This window comes from Lepidochelys kempii, chromosome 11 (genome assembly GCF_965140265.1).
Source record: "Lepidochelys kempii isolate rLepKem1 chromosome 11, rLepKem1.hap2, whole genome shotgun sequence".
NCBI lineage: Eukaryota > Metazoa > Chordata > Testudines > Cheloniidae > Lepidochelys > Lepidochelys kempii.
The window spans coordinates 60,161,480-60,182,905 of NC_133266.1; the positions used below are offsets into that span (position 1 = coordinate 60,161,480).

The window sequence follows — 21,426 nt, forward strand, 5'->3', positions numbered from 1 at the left end:
TAAATATTGCAGACAAAAGATCATGGACTACAGAGGCCCCTGGTTAAGGTTGCACATACAACTTTATGGGAACTCCTGCCCCCTTGTGTTTGTTCATTACAATACCGTCTTTATTTAAATAATCACAAACTATTTCTCAAGTAATGCAGTATCATAAAGTGTTTATCTAAAACATACATACATATATGTAGTATCTTCTAGCAGGGTCTCATGTTCTCTGTATGCCAGAAAAACATAATCAGTTAATCATTTACTGTATAAAGTACAAAGCAGACGATACACGCACAAGAGCACTTGAGCTTTAATGGGCAACACAGAGGACTAGTGGAAAGTTGTTTAATGTATATAAAAATATGCATTACAGTACAGTCCTTCATTATTTGATCACATATTACTTCTGAAATATAATATGATATATATAATACACAGAAATCTTCATAGCTATTCCACATTGTCTACTTGTTTATATATATTACACACAAAGAGCTACAATAAATGAATGTTAAGATTCCAAAGTCAAGCACTCAAAAGTAAGAAAATACCACTTTTAAGGTTGCCTATTTAGACTTAACTGGGCCCCTTCTGTGTATGCATTGATAGTCTTTAATTACATGATCACATCCTATTTTTTCTATAGGACCCTTGCCTCATTCAATGTACAGCATGGATGGTGCTCACTAAATAAGCAGCTATTTAGTGTTCCATTTTATCTTCGTCATCCAACGTGCTACCCCAGGCATTATTTATTGCATATTATTCACATCCTGCTCTAAATACAGAATTTATTCACTTCCTCATTGGTTTCTTTTGTAATGTTTCTCATCATTGTGTGTGTGTGTGAGAGTGAGAGAGACAGTGTGTGTGTGATTGTGTGTTGGGGGACTGTGACTTGTGAGAGGCAGAACGTATGTCGGTGTGAGAGTCTCTGTGTGTGTGTGTGTGTGTCTGTGTCAGTTAGGGAAGTGCACTTTAAGTCCCCCTCCCCTCTATCCCTCCCCCGCTTGGCCCGGCTCCCCGCCGCCCCCCTCCCGCTGACACACGTGGAAGTTTCACTCCTCCTGTCCTTGCGTAGGCAGGCAGGGTCCAGGGAGGGACTCCGCTCCGGGCAGTGGTGGGCCAGGCCACTCTGGGTTCCCCGCGGCTGGGGTGGCAGACGCGGAGGTTGGCGCCCTCAGCTGACTGGCTGAGGAAGGAGGGAGGGAGGGAGGGGGCAGGGTTGAGGTCAGGGAGAAGCCTGCGGGCCCAGCGCAGGGGAGGGGGCGGAGAAGAGAGGATTCCAGCCAGGGGAATGGTGCCCAAAATTTTCAGGTGCCCTACGCAGTCACGTATGCTACGTATGCCTAATAACGGCCCTGACTGAAGGTTTTATAGGACCTTGCAAACAGTGATGTATACACTCTAAATATCATTTCCAAGGCCAACAGCCATTAAGGCCCTGTGACATCTTGTTTGCTGGATTTTCCAGTGCCTAGGGCTGCCCCATTCAGAGTTTATCATAAACTTCCATTATTTCCTTTCTTTGTGCCAGTGAAGATCCTAGATGGTTCATGGGCCTGGTGTGGAAGGGAGTCCCTGGGGGTGAGGTTGTAGGAGAGTGAGCCCTCCTCACACCCAGCACTGGTGGCTCCTGTTCCATGGGGATGGGCCTGTCTCCTGGGTGTGTGTGTTGTGATCTCATGTGCGAGGTCACAGCAACACAGAGGGTCAGCTGGGCCAAGTTTTAGTGAGTGGCAGGCCAAATCTGAGTAGCACTGTAACCCCACGTGCCAGGTTGCAATGCCGCTGATTCAAATCTGACCCAGCAGCACTATTGATATATAAGGTATGGTAGCCCAAGGCCTGGTCTATGAGTGGGAGAACAGCGAAATTCCACCTCAGAATAGATAAAATCATGAGGTTTGACATCTGAGTGGGTGCATTTAGAGAGACTGGGAATCAGTTCAGGGCTTTGGGAAATACCATCAATCTTTGAATCTAACTTGTTTTAATTTCAGCTACTGATTGATTTCCTAGATTTCATGCTGCAATGTATTTCTGAAGGATTATTATTCATTAAAGAAAACTAAGGATTTTAACTATATTAAAATGTCTTGATTTCAGATATAATCTCTGTACAGTTTATAGATTTCAAAACCTAGAGAAATGAGGGATGAGAGGAAAACAAGTGAGTTAGAACTAGAAATCATATGAGGATAGGGGAGCCTTCTGGTGAATTTATATGCCATGTTCATTAAATCAACAAAACCAAATGACCCTTTTAGAAGAAGTCCTGAATGTTAAACTATTATAGCATTTTCAAGTAGCATAATGCACTTGTTACAGCTTCTGTCATTCATAACATTGTTAAAAATAAAAATTGGAGGGCTGGGCCAATCAACCTTGTGTGGTTGTTCTGAATGTTGCCAATGGAAGAAGACAATGATTCAGTTTCCAGTTTTGGTGTCTCACTCTCCATACAGGCAAGGAAGGCCCTGCAGATTCTCCAGAGATAATGTTCTCAGCCATGTTTAGCTAGTCAGCTGTTCTCTCCTCCTTAAATTTCAAGGTAAAAATAAATTAGGGACATATAGTGTAATCCATACAGCATGATTTGCTTCTCATTTCTGTTACTTTGTTTGTTGTATGGTCCTGAATCTTTCTAATGTACATTTAAAAAAAATGACATGTCCTCTTTCTGCTTTCTTTCAGATTCATCTAATTCTTTTCACCGAGATGAGACTATTGTTATTGCCTTGGCCTCAGTCTCTGTATTAGCTGTTTTGATTGCTGCTATATTCTTTGGATATAGGATGCTTGCAGGTAGAATTTGATGTGCTTTTCTTTTTTCATATTATTCTTTTGACTGTTCTTCACAATTATAATTCCCTTACCTCCCTCTATTCCCACCCCTTTAAATACATTTCTTAATGGCCCATAGAAATTTATAAGGACTCCCACACGTTTTCAATGTGGGTTCCATTTTTCTTCCATGAATCCTCTGCTTAACAAATAGCTGGAGTGGAGCCATCAGTCTTCTCTAAGGCCAACACCAGTGGGATTCTGTGTCACGCACGAAAGAATAATTGTGTAGCAAGTAGCCATCACCTTCCCAACCACCTACTCTTCCCATCTTAGTTTTACTAGCTCTGGGGAGAAGGGTTTGCAGTGTTACTCCTGGCTTGGCATGTCCTTCACTGTATCAGCCACTGTTGCTGTCAAGTCCCAGAATAGTTCTGTAACCATTCTCATATGTATTCTTGCATAAAATCTTAACTGTCAGAACTTTTGGTACCTGTATCTGCAGGGGACCGTAAGCAAGGTCTACACAGTATGAACATGATGGAGGCAGCAGCATCAGAGCCTTCACTAGACCTGGATAATCTAAAATTGTTAGAGGTAAGTATGCCACTCAGAATTTCTGCCTCTGTAATTTACTCTTCATTGTTTGCTCCACCTGTGATCAAATTACCTGCCAGATATTGTTGTAATATTTAAGAAACAGATATATGTAATAAATGTGCTATATTTTCCCACTTTTGTATTGTCCTGATTGTATCTGTTGTGAACTGCAGTAAAAACCATAAACACAATCACTAAACAAATAGAGGTTACCTCAGAAATACCAGAAGCCAAAGACATTATTTTACCCTCTCTCTTTACTCACCAGTATCATTGATATTAGTCAGAATGTGCTCTTCTTTTAGAAGAGCATTAACTACTGAAGAGCAGTAGGGGGTACTTGCATATATTGTATTTCAATGTCACATCAGAAATGCTTTTTCTATTTGATAATAGCCATGTTAAAAATATTTAGAAGTACAATATCTTACAGTAATAGTGTGAAACATTGTTATAACATTACTGTAAGTATAGAATCTACTGTGGATTGCAGTAGTACATTTCAATAATAGTGAGGTGCTGCATGTTTCCTCAATCTCCTTCATGTCAAATAGTCTGCACAGTGAGGTGTTCCCCATGTCTATGGCAACTGGACGCAGTCCAGATCTTTTCTCTGGACCTCCGCTTAGGAATCAGGAATAACTCTCCAGAATTCTCTGCCTCTGGGTGGCACAAAAAGCTGACTCCAGGTCTCCCTTTGTATCAGAACTTTCAGAGGATGTATAAAAGATTAACAAAGTGTCTCTGTTTCTTCATTGACTTAGAGGTTTTTCTACCTCAAAACTGTTAAACTTAAAAAATTTAGCACTGAGGAGAGTTTGAAGGACAGCATCGCTGTCCCCGTGTCTCAGAAATGGCAGAGAATGACAGCAGGCCACAGGAACTCAGCTTCCATGTCCCTGTTGAGACACTGCAGTGGGCTGCAGGGAAGTCTGGCTTCTGATGGCATGTAGGCAAGGTCATCTCTAAGATAGCTGAGCAGGCCCCAGTGAAACCAGCTCCAAGTTGGAGTTTGGGCAAGGTCTGTGCCAAGAGAGTTGAGCTGACTTTATGGAAGCTTCCTTCACTAAGACCAGGCCAGAGTCAGTGACATGTTTTCGAGTCCCCATGTCTTCTCCCTTAGTCATGGGACTCCTGTTCGTAGAGTTTGCAGAGCAAACAGGAAGGTTTCACTGGAGCCTCCTGAATCTCCTGGGAAGGCAAGGTTGGTGGGAACCAGGAAGGAAAAAATTCCTGCTCCGAGCCATCATGTAGTCAATGTCAGTGCTGAAGTGGTTGAGAAGGGTGCAAAGCATCCCCCCTTCCCACAAGTTGTTTTACCTGCAAGGCTTCACCTGTCATGAAAAGTGCCTTCATCTGGGAGTGAACCATCTCAGAAAATGAGTGCTTGAGATAGTGAGGGAAGGATATTCAGTAGAACTCACTCATTGTCCCAGGGAGAAGTTTATCCTTTCCCCAAAAAATAATAAACCAACACTATCAACAAGACACTTCATAGAATCAAAAGATGAAGGATGGGATTAGGAACTTTGCTGTGAGTTTTTTCTTAGACCTGTATGCCACAGAGCCTGTGTGTCCATCTGAGACTTGGCGGCTCCTTGAGGATCTTCTTAGAATCTCAGCATTGGATGTGGATGAACTTGAATAGGGTCTGACATGCTCAGAATTGACTTCTGCACTAAATGACTGTGCTCTAAGGAAGGCACATGGTATTGATGATTTGCCTATTGAGTTTTATAAGGCCTTTTGGCCCTTCTTGGGCCTGACTTGCTTCAGGTTTTTCAGGGGGGCATCAGAGACAACGGCTACTCAGTTGTCATCGAGCAGTTCTTCCTGTTGCCTAGGAATTGGGACCTTGGGGAGGTGAAGAATTGGAGACCTGTATTCCTGCTTTGCCCTGAATAGAACCTATTTTCAAATGCCTTGGCAAATAGACTGAACACTGATTGGTTCAGTCATGCACCCTGATCAGACCTATTGCGTTCCTACTGGTCCATTTTTGATAACCTTTTCCTAATGCGGGAGGTAATTTCAGCTTCAAAAATCTTTGATTTGCATATGGGGTTGATTTCCCTTGACCAAGAAAAGGCCTTTGATAATGTAGATCGTAGATAATTGTTTCGCGTCCTTTGTGCTTTTGGTTTTGAGCCCAGGTTTGTCCTCTGCATTCAGTTGCTGTATAATGAGATATATATGCATATATAGTCTTCTTCTCAAGGTGAATGGTGTTTTGAGTGCCCCCTTTCCAGTCTGTAGGGCAGTGGTGGACAACCTGCGGCTTGCGGGTCACACGCAGCCTGTCAGGGTAATCCGCTGGCGGGCCATGAGACAGTTTGTTTACATTGACCATCCACAGGCACAACTGCCCGCAGCTCCCAGTGGCCGTGGTTTGCCATTTTCGGCCAATGGGAGCTGCGGGAAGCAGCGTGGGCCACAGGGACGTGCTGGCCGTCACTTCCCGCAGCTTCCATTGGCAGGGAACGGCGAACTGTGGCCACTAGGAGCTGCGGGAGGCTGTGCCTGCGGACAGTCAATGTAAACACTGTCTCGCGGCCTGCCAGCAGATTACCCTGACGGGCCACGTGCTGGCCGCAGGATACCCACCACTGCTGTAGAGGAATCAGACAGTGTTGTTCCCTGTCTGGATTATTATATGGTCTTTCTATGAAGCCTCTGTTATGCGTGTTGCAAAAGCACCTTTCTGGCCTTTCTCTCCTGTTTGAGCTTGTGTCCCGGTGAGTCTCCAAGTAAGTTGATGATGTGACTCTGTTTATTACTCATGATTGTGATGTTCAGGTTTTGACTGAATGTCAGCACTCTTTTGATCAGGCTTCATCAGCTCTCATAAATTGAGAGAAGAGCGACCCACTCCTGCTGAGGCTTGGGTGATCTCTTGTCCCCCGACTTTGCTAGGGGGCTGTTGTGGAGCCGTACTGGTTTAAGGCACTGGGAATTATGCTGGGACTGGATTATGTTTTGGGTCAGAACTGGGAGGGAGTTATGGAAAAGTGGAAGTTAGATTTTCTAGACTTTCCCCCAATAGATTATAACAATTTTAAATTAGGGCAAATATAGAACCTAAACAAGCCGAAAGTATGTATGTCTTTAAGGGTGGTATGCAAACCACTAAAAGCTAGGAGAGGTTGAGACAGCATCCTTAACTCATAGCTTTTATTCTTTGGGTTTGCAGTACATACAACAAGTAAGATTACTTAGTGCTCATAAACTCGCTAAAAGAGGACACATACTACAGTTAACTGTGAACAGTGAGGTCATGCATGAGCTAAAAAACATTTACTTCGCAAATTATTGTATTAGATGGTAAAGAAAACTAGTTAGCAGTACAGAAAAAAATGGGTTTTATGTGTGCTGTGTTTTTTAAAAAATATGCTGAATAAATGAGTTAATTTATACATTTGGAGCATAGAGAAATGGAATAAGGTCTAGTTTTACCTATGGTTGCTTGGAATGTCATATAGACTTTTGGACAACGTTGCATTATTGTTACACAGTACAATGTATTCACTACGGTGTGTCAGTGTGCTTGTGCAGTAGTGACATTTTCATGATGCATTGCCGTGTAGGATCTGCAGCTCCTTCAGGGCCTTCTATACAAAAACTATGAAATGTCAGCAGATTGTTTTGCAGCCACCATTTTTTATTTATTCCTTTTGAAGATCTAAGTCCCAGTGGCTGCTTTAAAAGCTCTATTTGGGATTTAAAAAACAATTTCAAACATAGAAATGTTTTCAATTGCTTGGTTTTAAAACAAATTTTTAAATAACATTTTTAAACTATTCTACCCTAAAAGGTGAATATTTATTTTTAGTAGTGCCCTATAATTATTGTGTCTTGCTAATTTCATATCAAGATTGTTCCATTTAGAAATAAAAATATGGATTTTTTTTAACTGCTAGATGCAAATTCTCCTTGGGTTCTGAGAGCCAGTCTTGCTTCTTTTCTTCTCATGCATCTTAATAAATATATTTCAGTGCTAATTATGCCCTCAGTTACACCTGTGCAACTCTGGCTGAAGGCTTATGAGACTGCACAAGTGTAATTGATAGCATCATTTGAAGATAATGGGATGCTTAGATGTAACTGAGTGCATAATTTGTGCTGCAACATTATCATCACTGGTGGCGAAGTGGGAAAAGGAAGGAACCTGGCTTGACTCAGGCTGACTTAGCAGCTGGCATTTGGAAAAGGATCATTTTATTTTTAATTTCCAAACTTTTAGCAAGATGTCTGTGAAAATAAGTGAGACACAATAAACATGGAGTTCTGCAATGCCATTTTTACAATGTAACTACTCAAAGTAGAACCACAGTTGTAAATTGTGACACTGTGCTGGGGTTCTTGGAACCATGTTACTTACTGTGTTACTCCTCTCAGCCTCAGCAAGTGAGAGCTTTGCTGCTGCTAAGCTATGTGTTAGCTCCCTGACACACCAGCTTGTCTGCAGTGCCAGCAAACTCTCTTCAGGACTTTGCCAATCCAAATCTTGCTTAGCAGTTTAGAATCAGTGAACTCTAGTTCCTGAGTTCCCAGAGACATCTTTTTCTCCAGTGCACAGCCCCACTGTCTGTAGGACCTACAAAATCTTATGTTCGCTGCCCCCTTTAAAGACACAGAACACAGCATCTTATTAACTTGACTAGGGGGTTAACAGACCCTTCCCTTCCATCAAAGCACTGAGTTGGTTTATGGTAAAAGTAAAACCAGTTTATTAACAAAAGGACCTATGTTTAAGTGATACCATGTATAAGGAATAAGGATAGAAATGGTTACAAACAAAAGTAAAAAGATGCTTCTAAGACTAAAACTCAGCTTCAAACTAGTCTTTTGTTCAAAGAAGTTTTTCTCACCACAGTCATTCTTCCAGCATGGCAAACCCATTCTTTAGCCACAGCTCAAAGCACTTGATTTCCTTCGCTTTCAGGTGAAGGATGATTTAGGGGTTCACTCCCCCCCCCCACAGTCCAATCAACCTTTGAAATGCTGAAGAGTGTCCCCAATAAAGTTCCTTTCTCCTACTGGATGTAAAAGTCACACTGTCTGGTGTAGATGCTATGCTGGCTTCTTCCTCATTTATGATTTTTTTTACAATGCAAATGATCTTCCTGCAATCTCCAATACCCATTGTCTTTTGGCCTTACCTGGCTTGAATAACATGGGATACACACTCAAGCAGGCAGACCCACATTCCTTTGGCTAGAAAAAAATCTTTTACCTGCATGATTGGTTTACAGACTGCAAAACATAATATAAGAGAGTATGTGTAATTTTATATATAGTGGTAATGTGTACATTTCACAATGATATTAATCACCAGGGTGTCAGCTGTTCGCATCCGATACCTTACATGACACCTTTTAGATACAGATTATGACAGCAGTGAGTTGGGGTACTGGACTGGTCAAGCCAGCTGAAACTCAGTGCTAGATACCAGGGAGTCCCTTGCCTTCTGGGTTTGGGACACCTTTAGGATCACATAAATGCAGCTGTAGGATCTGTCTTCTCTGAGAACCAAATTCAATACAGTGTTCAAAACTTCATCATTTACTTGGAACCCTGCTCTTTCCGTCATGGGGCAGTAACAGTTTTAAAAACAAACTCTTTAAACTGGAGTCAGAGGTCTGTATTCCAAAAATGTGCGCACACGTGTATTTCTTTGCCTGTACATAATGAGTAATTCCTTGTGGAAGAATAGTGCCATGCCATTATCAAATTTTAGTGTGTGTATGCATTTATTCCATGCAAATCTGAACCTCAATTTTATGAAAATGTATTTCTTGAATTCTGACACTGTATTTGGTAATACATGTTGAGTATATGATAGTGCAATTTAAAATGTGGCCCATACCTATACATATCCATTCTACCTTGCAGCGTGAAAACCTCACTTGATCATTACCATTTGAATCAATGTAATGACTACTTTAAACTTTTTACAGCTGATTGGCCGGGGGCGATATGGAGCAGTGTATAAAGGTTCCCTAGATGAGCGTCCAGTGGCTGTAAAAGTATTTTCCTTTGCTAACCGCCAGAACTTTATCAACGAGAGGAACATTTACAGAGTCCCACTGATGGAGCATGACAATATTGCCCGCTTCATTGTGGGAGATGAGCGATTCACTGCAGATGGACGTATGGAATATTTGTTGGTGATGGAATATTATCCCAATGTAAGTGCTTCATAGAAAATAAATTGGTTTGTTTTGTATACCTAAGAATAGCAAAATAGAGAGGATGCAGTACTGTCCACACTGGCGCTTAGGCCGGTATAACTTATGTTGCTCAGGAGGGGTCTTATTCACACCCTAGAGCAATGTAAGTTATACTGAAATAAGTGGTAGTGTAGACCTGGCCTAAGGGATTAAGGGGTGAGTAGCTACCCCCTCAGCTGTGGCTAATTGGTTGATCAGCAACAGTTGAGATAAGAAACTGCAGCCCAGGCAGAAGGGGGTTGCTGTCAGAGAGGCTGAGAACCACTTTGTACCAGTAGTAGACTGGCAAACAGCTATTCAAGGAACAGGATTAGAAGCCCCTGAGGACTGATATGAGACTGCTGGGGAGGGCACAGAGTCCCTAAGCAAGTATCACTTCTGCTATATTCTCTGAGTTAGAGGAGATAGGAATATGACATAAGGATTTGAGAATAGTTGGAGTTGAACTAGAAGAGCAAAGACATAAAGGACCAGTGTACTTCAAAGGGGCCTGAGGCCAGGCAAGAAAGACTGGATCACCTCACCTTAATTCTCCCATGGCAAATAAATTGAGTTATATGCCATTTATGGTGTGCGTGTTATGGGGGTGGGAGGTGGAGAGTAATCTTTCACGTGAGATCTTAAAAACTAAGGATGAGTCTGGTTGCTCCATGTGGACGTTAAAGACCTCATGGTATATTTGTTTAAAAAAGATAGGCAGGAAGTGAGACTGATGGGAACAATTTCCTCCATACCCTTTGCCAAAATGTTGTGTAGTATGCTTTGTTCTGGTTGATTTGCAGACCTCATACCAGAAGTGGGTGAATTTAATCATTGGGGGGGGGGTATATACATTATAACTAAGATTATATACATTAATAATGATGAAATTATTACAATAAAATCATTGCAGTGTATGTGAAATATATATAACAAACACAAGCTTTAATTTTATTTCAGAATTATTTATTTGATTCTTGTTGGTTTTCATATATAAAATAGTTAATAGATTCAGGCAGTGGGATAACTTTTAAACGTGAGACTTGTCCTTGTGTGGCTGAGCTACTAATACCATACTCACTACTGCCCAGAAGGGTGAGGGCCGTGGGATGAGTCTTCGGGGAGAAAATGGGTGGGGAGCGTCAGTGTTCAAACAGGAATGGACTATCCAAGTGCAATGATTTTAATCAATAGTAATAATTATTTCTTTATATTTAAATGCTTCCCATCCAAGATATTTTAAGCTTTTATATATATATATATATATATATAAATTTATTTTTAAAAGCCAAATGATGTGGCATAACTTATAAAGGAGACAGTGTCCTAGGCGCCAATGATTACAATTGAATGCTATGAAGGATGTCTTAGGTGACAGTGATTAAAATAGTAAATGTCTCTGAAAAAGCATAGCAGTGATAGATGGATGTGTAAGCCGAAAGACCTCTACAAACCAAGAACTCCCACAGGAAAAGCTCAGTCTCATGCACACCTCAGGTGCAGTGGTTTACATAAGCAAAAAATGTGCTCTGATTATATATCAGAGATATTCTGAGATGTGTGATGTAAAAGGTTAGAGTATTGTCAGGCAGTGAGGTATTAACCTTTTTGTTATAAATCACTTTCCCAAACTTAAGTGATCACTCTCTTGATGTGTACATGATCCATTTCCATTTGTTCATGTTCTGTGTGTATATAAATCTCCTCACTGTTTTTTCCACAGTATGCATCCGATGAAGTGAGCTGTAGCTCACGAAAGTTTATGCTCAAATAAATTGGTTAGTCTCTAAGGTGCCACAAGTCCTCCTTTTCTTTTTGCGAATACAGACTAACACGGCCGCTACTCTGAAACCTTTCCCAAACTTAATTTTCTGGTTGAAATTTTCCACATTTGGTCTTAATCTGAGAGAGAGAGAAAATTGTTCTTGAAAGATCAAGTAAAACTAGTTCAGCTAATTTTCAAATTTGAGGACAGTGGAAAAAATATGCTTTTGCCATTGTGCTGTTTATATACCTGAGTATGAAATGAGGCTGGCCTTATAGGCAAACATAGTATGCAATCATGTAAATAAGCACTGTATTGTAATGCATATACTACCCTGGGGGAATTCTGCACCACTGTGCAATGCAGAATTTGTGCAGAATTAATGTTCTGCACAGAATTTCCTTTCCCCCCCAAGAACTGGGGACATTAGACCCACAGAGACCAGCTCCCTAGCTTGCAAATATAAGACACTGCTGGGAGGAGGGGGAGCTGGAGGGTTCCCGGCAGCTGCATTTCCCAGCATGTCCTGAAGGAAGGTGGCAGTGTACAAGAAATTCCGTACGAGCCCAGGACTCAGCATCAGGCTGTTTCTCCCTCTGGAACACTGGGCTGTAAGAGGAGGGGCTGCGAGTGTCTGGACTTGGGGGCACCCCACAGCTGAGCTCTGGGGACTGGGGATGTGGCTGTCTGTTCTGAAACATGCCCCACATTTGGGCTCTGGGGATAGGAGATGTGGGTGTCTGGCCTGAGGGGGGGTGCCCAGTGGCTGGTCTCTGGGGGATGGGGGTGCGGGTGTCTGGTCTGGGGGAGCACCCCAGGGCTGGGCTCAGGGAGGGGTCAGAGGATGGGCGTGTCTGGGCTGGAGGGTGCCCTATGGCTGGGCTCTGGGAGGTGGGGAGGTTTAATGGACTGTAATGTCAATAAGACTACTTGCATAAAGGAGTGCTTGTGGGAGTAAAGATTGGCAGGATCTGGCCCTTATTTTACTGGAAATCTTGCATCTTCCAGATAGAAGAGACTGGAGTTTTTCCTCTGGACACTCTTTGAAATTAAGAGCTATCTAGAATCTTTTCAGTTCCCAAAATGAGAGCATTCAGTTTCTCTTTCAGATGTGTTCCTCCACAGCTTTGTTAGGAGCTCTATTTTCTTAACTTCTCTCAGTGGGAAAGAGGATCATGATGTTCCTGTTTCTATCCCCGCAATGTTTGTTGACTGACTGAGGGCTTGTCTACACTTATAGCGCTTAGTGAAGACGCTGTCTATGTCGACATATATAGTCCACCTCCCAAGTAACTATGTCAACGGGACAAGCCCTCCTGGCTACGTAGTGCTGTCTACACTGCAAGTTTGGTTGGTATGAATGTGTTGCTCAGGGGTGTGGATTTTGCACCATACTAACATAAATTGGTAGTGTAGACCAAGCCTAAATCTGCTGGAACTGGGAAAATACCATAAACCTCTTATTATGGCTAAAATCTTGATATTGTTCAAAGTCCACCATTTTGTACTCAACATAATAGTTTCTTCAATTACCTTTGTTCAGGCACTGTTCATCAGGAATTTCAGAATATTATAACAGCTGCAAAAAATAAATGAGTCTCTTGGTTTATCTACTTTCATTGTCTGACTAAATCAAAAAAACAATAGCAGCAGCAAACATTGATAAAAGTAAAGTTGGGCCCTGATCCAGCAACTGATAGCATGCAGGTAGACTGATGAGCAATTTCAGAATCAAAGTCTTAGGGAGCACTGCATGTGATGTGGACCCTTGAAAAGGTTTTGATTTGGTTATTTAACGTGATAAAATTTCAGTGCACTGTTTTTACTCTTTCTCTAGGGTTCTTTGTGCAAGTATTTGAGTCTTCACACCAGTGACTGGGTGAGCTCCTGTCGTTTGGCACATTCGGTAACCAGGGGTCTGGCATACCTTCACACAGAGTTACCTCGAGGAGGTATGGTCAGGAAGGGAAATGTTTATACCACAAAAACTGGGATGGTACCAGACAGTAGTTGGGGGCGGGGGGTTGTTGTTTTGTTTTTAATGTTAGTAGCGAAGAGAAAATGTATGGTTTGAGACGTTAATTAATGTGAGCAAATGATGACTCAAAATACAGACTACACAGAGCTTCCTGTAGTACATTCTGATCTCCTGAGTATTCCAGGACCGTGATGTAGATCTGTAGACACTTTTATGAAAATGTGGAATGAGAGACAACAGAATCCTATAAACAGGCAAGCAAGAAGCAGAGTTGCACAATGATGCTGTATCATAGCAACAGATTACTAAAGACCTATGGATTTAACGTACAGTATCTCAATGAAAGAAAATGGATGAAGTGTTCTGATGTGTTGTGCAGTTCAGTTATAGGTCACTGAACTAGTGTATGTGGTTTAAAAAAGAGTGGGTATGATGTATATGGAAGGAAAACACTTAAATCTTCTGATTTATTGTAGTTTTATTTTTCATACTATATCATTTTTTATTTTAGGACAAAAAGAAAAGGAGTACTTGTGGCACCTTAGAGACTAACCAATTTATTTGAGCATGAGCTTTCGTGAGCTACAGCTCACTTCATCGGATGCATACCGTGGAAATTGCAGCAGACTTTATATACACACAGAGAATATGAAACAATACCTCCTCCCACCCCACTGTCCTGCTGGTAATGGCTTATCTAAAGTGATCATCAAGTTGGGCCATTTCCAGCACAAATCCAGGTTTTCTCACCCTCCACCCCCACACACACAAATTCACTCTCCTGCTGGTAATAGCCCATCCAAAGTGACAACTCTCTACATAATGTGCATGATAATCAAGTTGGGCCATTTCCTGCACAAATCCAGGTTCTCTCACCCCCTCACCCCCCTCCAAAAAACACACACAAACTCACTCTCCTGCTGGTAAAAGCTCATCCAAAGTGACCACTCTCCCTACAATAAGAAAAGGAGTACTTGTGGCACCTTAGAGACTAACCAATTTATTTGAGCATGAGCTTTCGTGAGCTACAGCTCACTTCACCGATGAAGTGAGCTGTAGCTCACGAAAGCTCATGCTCAGATAAATTGGTTAGTCTCTAAGGTGCCACAAGTACTCCTTTTCTTTTTGCGAATACAGACCAACACGGCTGTTAATCTGAAATCTCCCTACAATGTGGGCCATGTCCAGCACAAATCCAGGCTTTCTCACCCCCCCCCCTTTTTTTTTCCAGGGACACACACACACACACACACACACACACACACAAACTCACTCTCCTGCTGGCAATAGCTCATCCAAACTGACCACTCTCCAAGTTTTAATCCAAGTTAAATCAGAACGTCGGGGGGGGGAGGGAGGGAGGAAAAAACAAGGGGAAATAGGCTACCTTGCATAATGACTTAGCCACTCCCAGTCTCTATTTAAACCTAAATTAATAGTATCCAATTTGCAAATGAATTCCAATTCAGCAGTTTCTCGCTGGAGTCTGGTTTTGAAGTTTTTTTGTTTTAAGATAGCGACCTTCATGTCTGTGATTGCGTGACCAGAAAGATTGAAGTGTTCTCCGACTGGTTTATGAATGTTATAATTCTTGACATCTGATTTGTGTCCATTTATTCTTTTACATAGAGACTGTCCAGTTTGACCAATGTAAATGGAAGAGGGGCATTGCTGGCACATGATGGCATATATCACATTGGTGGATGTGCAGGTGAATGAGCCTCTGATAGTGTGGCTGATGTTATTAGGCCCTGTGATGGTGTCCCCTGAAGAGATATGTGGGCACAGTTGGCAACGGGCTTTGCTGCAAGGATATCACCAATGTGATATATGCCATCATGTGCCAGCAATGCCCCTCTGCCATGTACATTGGTCAAACTGGACAGTCTCTACGTAAAAGAATAAATGGACACAAATCAGATGTCAAGAATTATAATATTCATAAACCAGTCGGAGAACACTTCAAACTCTCTGGTCACGCAATCACAGACATGAAGATCGCTATCTTAAAACAAAAAAACTTCAAATCCAGACTCCAGCGAGAAACTGCTGAATTGGAATTCATTTGCAAATTGGATACTATTAATTTAGGCTTAAATAGAGACTGGGAGTGGCTAAGTCATTATGCAAGGTAGCCTATTTCCCCTTGTTTTTTCCTACCCCCCCCCCCCAGACATTCTGATTTAACTTGGATTTAAACTTGGAGAGTGGTCAGTTTGGATGAGCTATTGCCAGCAGGAGAGTGAGTTTGTGTGTGTGTGTGTCCCTGGAAAAAAAAAAAGGGGGGGGGGGGTGAGAGAGCCTGGATTTGTGCTGGACATGGCCCACCTTGATTACCATGCACATTGTAGGGAGAGTGGTCACTTTGGATGAGCTATTACCAGCAGGAGAGTGAGTTTGTGTGTGTTTTTTGGAGGGGGGTGAGAGGGTGAGAGAACCTGGATTTGTGCTGGACATGGCCCACCTCGATTACCATGCACATTGTGTAGAGAGTTGTCACTTTGGATGGGCTATCACCAGCAGGAGAGTGAATTTGTGTGTGGGGGGGTGGAGGGTGAGAAAACCTGGATTTGTGCTGGAAATGGCCCAACTTGATGATCACTTTAGATAAGCTATTACCAGCAGGACAGTGGGGTGGGAGGAGGTATTGTTTCATATTCTCTGTGTGTATATAAAGTCTGCTGCAATTTCCACGGTATGCATCCGATGAAGTGAGCTGTAGCTCACGAAAGCTCATGCTCAAATAAATTGGTTAGTCTCTAAGGTGCCACAAGTACTCCTTTTCTTTTTGCGAATTCAGACTAACACGTCTGTTACTCTGAAACCTGTCATTATTTCAGGACAAAGACCATATCTTTTTGATGTATAAATGACATCACCTACGTACTTTAATGCTTTATTACAGCACTAGATGGGGCAACATACTGATATAAGCCTTTTTCTTCTGTGCTTGCAAGCTTCATTTAATATTTTGGGAGCTAAAGTATCGTGATTATATACCAGACATATTTGGAGATGCGTGATGTAAAAGATTACAGAGTATTGTCAGGCAGTGAGGTATTAGGCTTTTTGTTTCAAATGGAAAAGATAAAAAACTGTGGAAAGGTTAGTTCACCAGTAACTAGTAGAATTTGAGAGGGTGCTGAATTTTAGATTAAAAGCAACGTTACATAAAAATAAGTATTGATATTTGCTAAAGACAGTGAAAAATAAAGAAAAATAGCTATATAAATACCAGGCTGGTGTTACCATACTTGGTATTCATGTATGCAACCACCACCTTAATTTAATCATTTTGAAATGTACATCCAGGTCTCTCCATAAGCAGCTATAATTGTGTAAGCCTTCCACCACCATAGAGACAGAGTAATAGACTGATTTGTAAAAGCCAGCAAGGAGCTCACAAAGTTTAAGAAACTCCTATGGTTCTATGAACATCAGATCATAACAAAACCACCTCTATAGTCTTGGCTGTTGTAGTAAACAAGTCTCGATTCAAATAATGGATATAAACTGTTCCACTGTCTAGCAGTAGTAACTTGAGAATTCATGATAAGAGCATTGCCAAGCCTCTGTAATAAACCTTTCCAGAAAGCCATATTATACAATTTATAGTGAAAGCCACAAAAATTTGCTAAAAACATCAAGACTGCAATTAAAAACCCCTGGCTGGCCCATGCCAGCTGACTTGGGCTCATGGGCCTAGGGCTAAGGGGCTGTTTAATTGCTAGGTAGATGTTCAGGCTTTGGCTGGAGCCCAAGCTCTAGAACCCTGCAAGGTGGGAGGGTCCGAGAGCTTGGGCTGCAGCCTGAGCTGAAAACGCTACACTGCAATTAAATAGCTCCTTAGCTCAAGACCCACGAGTCCAAGTCTGATGGCCCAGGCCAACCATGGGTGTCTAATTGCAGTGTAGACTTACCCAATGTGTGTTCAGTTGTCCAACTGGAGTAATAAATTGAAGAGGAATCTGAGGTTCTCCTGTGGGGCAACTGAGATCCATTGCAGGATTAGTGTGTTCAATCACTGGAATAAGTGTGAGACATATACTGATATAAGTGCCCCCATCTGTCCAATTTCTGCACAGACACTGAGATAATTATAGTGAATTGCTGGTGCTTTCTTTTAAATGAGGACTCTATGAATATGGTGATCTCATTTGGACTGGCCATTAGATCAGCGACAGTGGATCCATGCTTAAATACGCTATAGCTGCACTGCCCAAAAATGTTGATCTACTGGAATCAAAAGAAGCTTGTTGACTATTAGATCTATGTATCGCAGTTATATAATAATGCATAGCATATAAATAGCAAAATATCATGAACACCTGTCAGTGTTTCAGTAGGTAATAGAGGATGTTGCAGTGGACACTGTAAGCAGGGAAAATTGTTAGCGGCCTTAAAGAAAAAAGTTCAATAAAAAACGAGAAAACACAATTTGGTTCCTCTTTTGCCAAGCAGTAGAGCTACTCAAGTAATAATGAACACTTCCATCTATCCAAATAGACCATTATAAACCTGCAATTTCCCATCGCGACTTGAACAGCCGTAATGTATTGGTGAAGAATGATGGAACATGTGTAATTAGTGATTTTGGATTATCCATGAGATTAACTGGAAATCGACTGGTACGTCCGGGCGAGGAGGACAATGCAGCCATTAGTGAGGTGAGCATGAATTAAGAAAAAACAATGATGGGCATCTGTAAATGGTATCTAGCAAGAGAAAAATGAATTTAGAAGCAATATTGAGATACTTGCTCCTCAAGTCATAGGGTAAATCCAGTGGCTGCACAATTTCTATGAAGGGGAGATATTGAAAAGAGTGGGTTATAAAATTGGGGTGATGAGATTCTTTGGCCGTTTTAATAAAATATTTTAAAACAAATGTGGTGTTTTTGAAAGAGGACATATGGACAGCCATGGAGTTGGAAGTCCTCTTTCAATAGAATAGGTCTGACAGGTCAGTGGCAGTGCACATTTTCCCACAAAAGCCCCTTGGTCCAAACTTGGGGAGACCACTGCTAGGTCCCAGAGAGTAATTGACTCTCCATAGCAATTCAATCCTTTGTCTCTCTGTTGAGATCTGTAAACATAGGTGCAATTGCAATGATTTGTTGTGGTGTGGATACACAGTCTTTAGGTCTTGTACTGAGATTGCTAGTTCATTTCCTATAGGCCCCAAACACCCTTCAGATGGTAATGAACCCTCAACTGGATTTGAAGCAGTAGCATAGAAGTAAAGTCTCCATGTCCCACTTCCAGCTTTCTACAAGCCATTTAGACCCTTCCATCATCCCCTGAACATCATTATATGGTCTGGTTGTGGAGAGTGGGGAGTGATGGCCCATGCAAGGATGCTTAAGAATCTGCTTTCTGTAACTTGTAGAAGCATGAATACAGTGAAATCTGAATATAGGAAACTCAATTATAGTGAAGCACTGCTTTAAGTGAAGAAGAGTGCTTCAGTCCATTTCAGTGGACTTTGAATTCCCTTACAGTGAAGTCTCACTTCTCAATGTGTGTTCAACTGTGTTAATCTAATTCCCTTGGAATTCAGCTATAATAATCATAATAATAGTAATATACTATAAATAAATAATGCGTATTGCTTAGATGTTAATTTTCTAGAAATACAGAACTCAATGCCTAACTGAAGAAAGAAGCAGAGAGAGAATAAGTTACCACTTTTTAAAGGGCAAGCATAAGGAACAGTCCCTGGCACCTAACCCTATCCAATGGGTAACGAAGAAGGGCTGGTCTGACTGTGCTATCTATTCCCCAGTGAGAGTAAATATGTGTGGAGATAGACATGCGAGTAGGCATACAGTTGTCAACGTTCCCTGAACCTGCAGGAAATAAGGGGAGGCCCTGCCAACGTTCCTAGGTGAAGAAGATGAATTATTTTCCCTGCAGATAATAGGTTATCTCCTGTTACCGTAAAATACTCTGCTATAAAGTGAAGTTACTTGTGAAATTATCATTCCTCTATCAAAGGCTTTCCACTGTGTCCTGCTGAATATGAGGACACAATTTATTAGATCTATGTATCGCAGTTATATAATAATGCATAGCATATAAATAGCAAAATATCATGAACACCTGTCAGTGTTTCAGTAGGTAATAGAGGATGTTGCAGTGGACACTGTAAGCAGGGAAAATTGTTAGCGGCCTTAAAGAAAAAAGTTCAATAAAAAGGGACATAATCATTTATTTTGCATGTATTTGATAAGTACAACAGAAGCAACATAGTGCAGGAAAAGTTTTATTGTGACTAGGCTGGTGATAAGAGGCTAGAGTCCAAGGATATACATAATGGAAGTAACTGCTTTTTCTTCTAAATGATAGAAAACACAAGGTAGGGTAAGAATAATAAATAAGATCTGTAATAAACTGAGTCAAATGTAGGCTTTACCTTGTGAGTTAAGAGTGCAACCGTTTGTTCCTACAGGTTGGTACAATCCGCTATATGGCTCCTGAAGTGCTAGAAGGAGCAGTGAACTTGAGGGACTGTGAATCTGCTCTGAAACAAGTAGATATGTATGCACTAGGCCTTATCTACTGGGAGATCTTCATGAGATGCACAGACCTCTTCCCAGGTAACTGAAGGATTGATTGAAATAATGAAGTTAATAAAAAACATGGATCAGAAACCAAATTTGTGTTCTCACATTTTAAAAATACAATCCATTACACTTGTGTCACAGAATAGATTTTTCTTAACTGTCTATCACCATTATCTCAGTGCCATCTAGTGTTAAGGATTTCATTGAAATTAGTACAGTGTACTCAGTTGTAATACAGTGGCCATGGATGAAACACATGTCCTTGTATAGTTCATTTGCCCTGTTAACCATCAGTATGTGCAGCCCATTGAATTGATGTAGCATCCCAGGTTTTTCTCAAACAGCCCTTTTGAGTGTTCATGGAAAGTTGCGATGATTCAATGGGGATCTTCACAGCTACTCCTTTAGCTGAACTTTATGCTAAACTTTTTTGATACCAGTGTCCCCTGAAAACTCACTCAGTGCCTGTAATATGGTAGAAGGGGAAATGGGCAGGTCAAGTGGAACCCATGGGAATGCAGCCCAGAGCCACTCTTGTATTTATTTCTGAGGTGTAGCTTGTGGATTTAACCGGTGCTGGCATGTAGTATTCCATCTATAGCCGAACAGCTGTACGTTGCATGCAGGGACCTATAGTCTTATTGTGCCTCCTTCCAATATTAAATACAATCTGTTTTGTTTCATACAAATTAGATGTGTCCCACAGATTCCTGGCCAGTTGCCAATGCACCCATCAATTGGGCAAAGTTCTGAGTGCCTCCCAGGGTAGTTCTAAACAATGACTTGTTCTTATTTAACTAACTCAACTACATGTTGTTAATTTAAAAATTCTGTTTTAAGGGAAAGGGGAAAAAACATCATTGGGAGCAACCTCCATGCCACCTCCTCCCCTGTAAAAGTTCTTGATTCACTGTTCTTTTTCTTATAGCTGTGATTTCATTATGGGGTTTTTGTTTGTTTGTTTTTCTTTCCCAACAGGGGAGTCGGTGCCAGAGTACCAGATGGCATTCCAGACAGAAGTTGGAAACCATCCCACTTTTGAAGATATGCAAGTACTGGTATCTAGGGAAAAGCAACGACCCAAATTCCCAGAAGCTTGGAAAGAGAACAGCCTGGTGAGATAGAAAGTTAAAAAGAAGCATTTGCTTGAGCCAGCTAAGTCATGCTCTCACTTTTCAAAGCCAGATGTTGAATACATTTTTCTTCTACTTGACATTTAATATTTAAAGTTCTAGAGCTGCTCCAGGCTGGACTTTTAAAAATACTGAATTCAGTTTAAAAGAATTCATTGTTATAAAACACTTCAGTTTAAAACTAGGGGTTTTAAAAGAGAAATATCGTAATTACCACTGGATTTTTAGGTATTATAGGTGCAAAAGCACATTATATTTGTATATGCCAAGTGCCCAAATTTCAACATAAACAAGACAGAAATATCAAGACATTTCATATCTGGAAATTTTATAAACTAAGAATGCCCCAAAATTTTAGCTAGTAAAAATTACATAGTATTTGCTATTGAAGCTAAGCA

The 21,426-nt window shown here is 41.2% G+C and overlaps 1 protein-coding gene across 3 annotated transcripts in view; it reads left to right on the top strand.

Annotated features, from left to right (window-relative positions):
- BMPR2 (bone morphogenetic protein receptor type 2) overlaps nucleotides 1-21,426 on the top strand; it is a 170,859-nt gene that overhangs the window by 141,301 nt on the left and 8,132 nt on the right. For all 3 annotated transcript variants that reach the window (XM_073306445.1, XM_073306447.1, XM_073306446.1), the window contains exons 4-10: nucleotides 2,689-2,799; nucleotides 3,284-3,375; nucleotides 9,336-9,566; nucleotides 13,190-13,304; nucleotides 17,837-17,997; nucleotides 19,781-19,928; nucleotides 20,874-21,010. In XM_073306445.1, coding sequence (XP_073162546.1) covers nucleotides 2,689-2,799; nucleotides 3,284-3,375; nucleotides 9,336-9,566; nucleotides 13,190-13,304; nucleotides 17,837-17,997; nucleotides 19,781-19,928; nucleotides 20,874-21,010 — 995 coding nt within the window. The remainder of the gene's footprint in view (nucleotides 1-2,688; nucleotides 2,800-3,283; nucleotides 3,376-9,335; nucleotides 9,567-13,189; nucleotides 13,305-17,836; nucleotides 17,998-19,780; nucleotides 19,929-20,873; nucleotides 21,011-21,426) is intronic.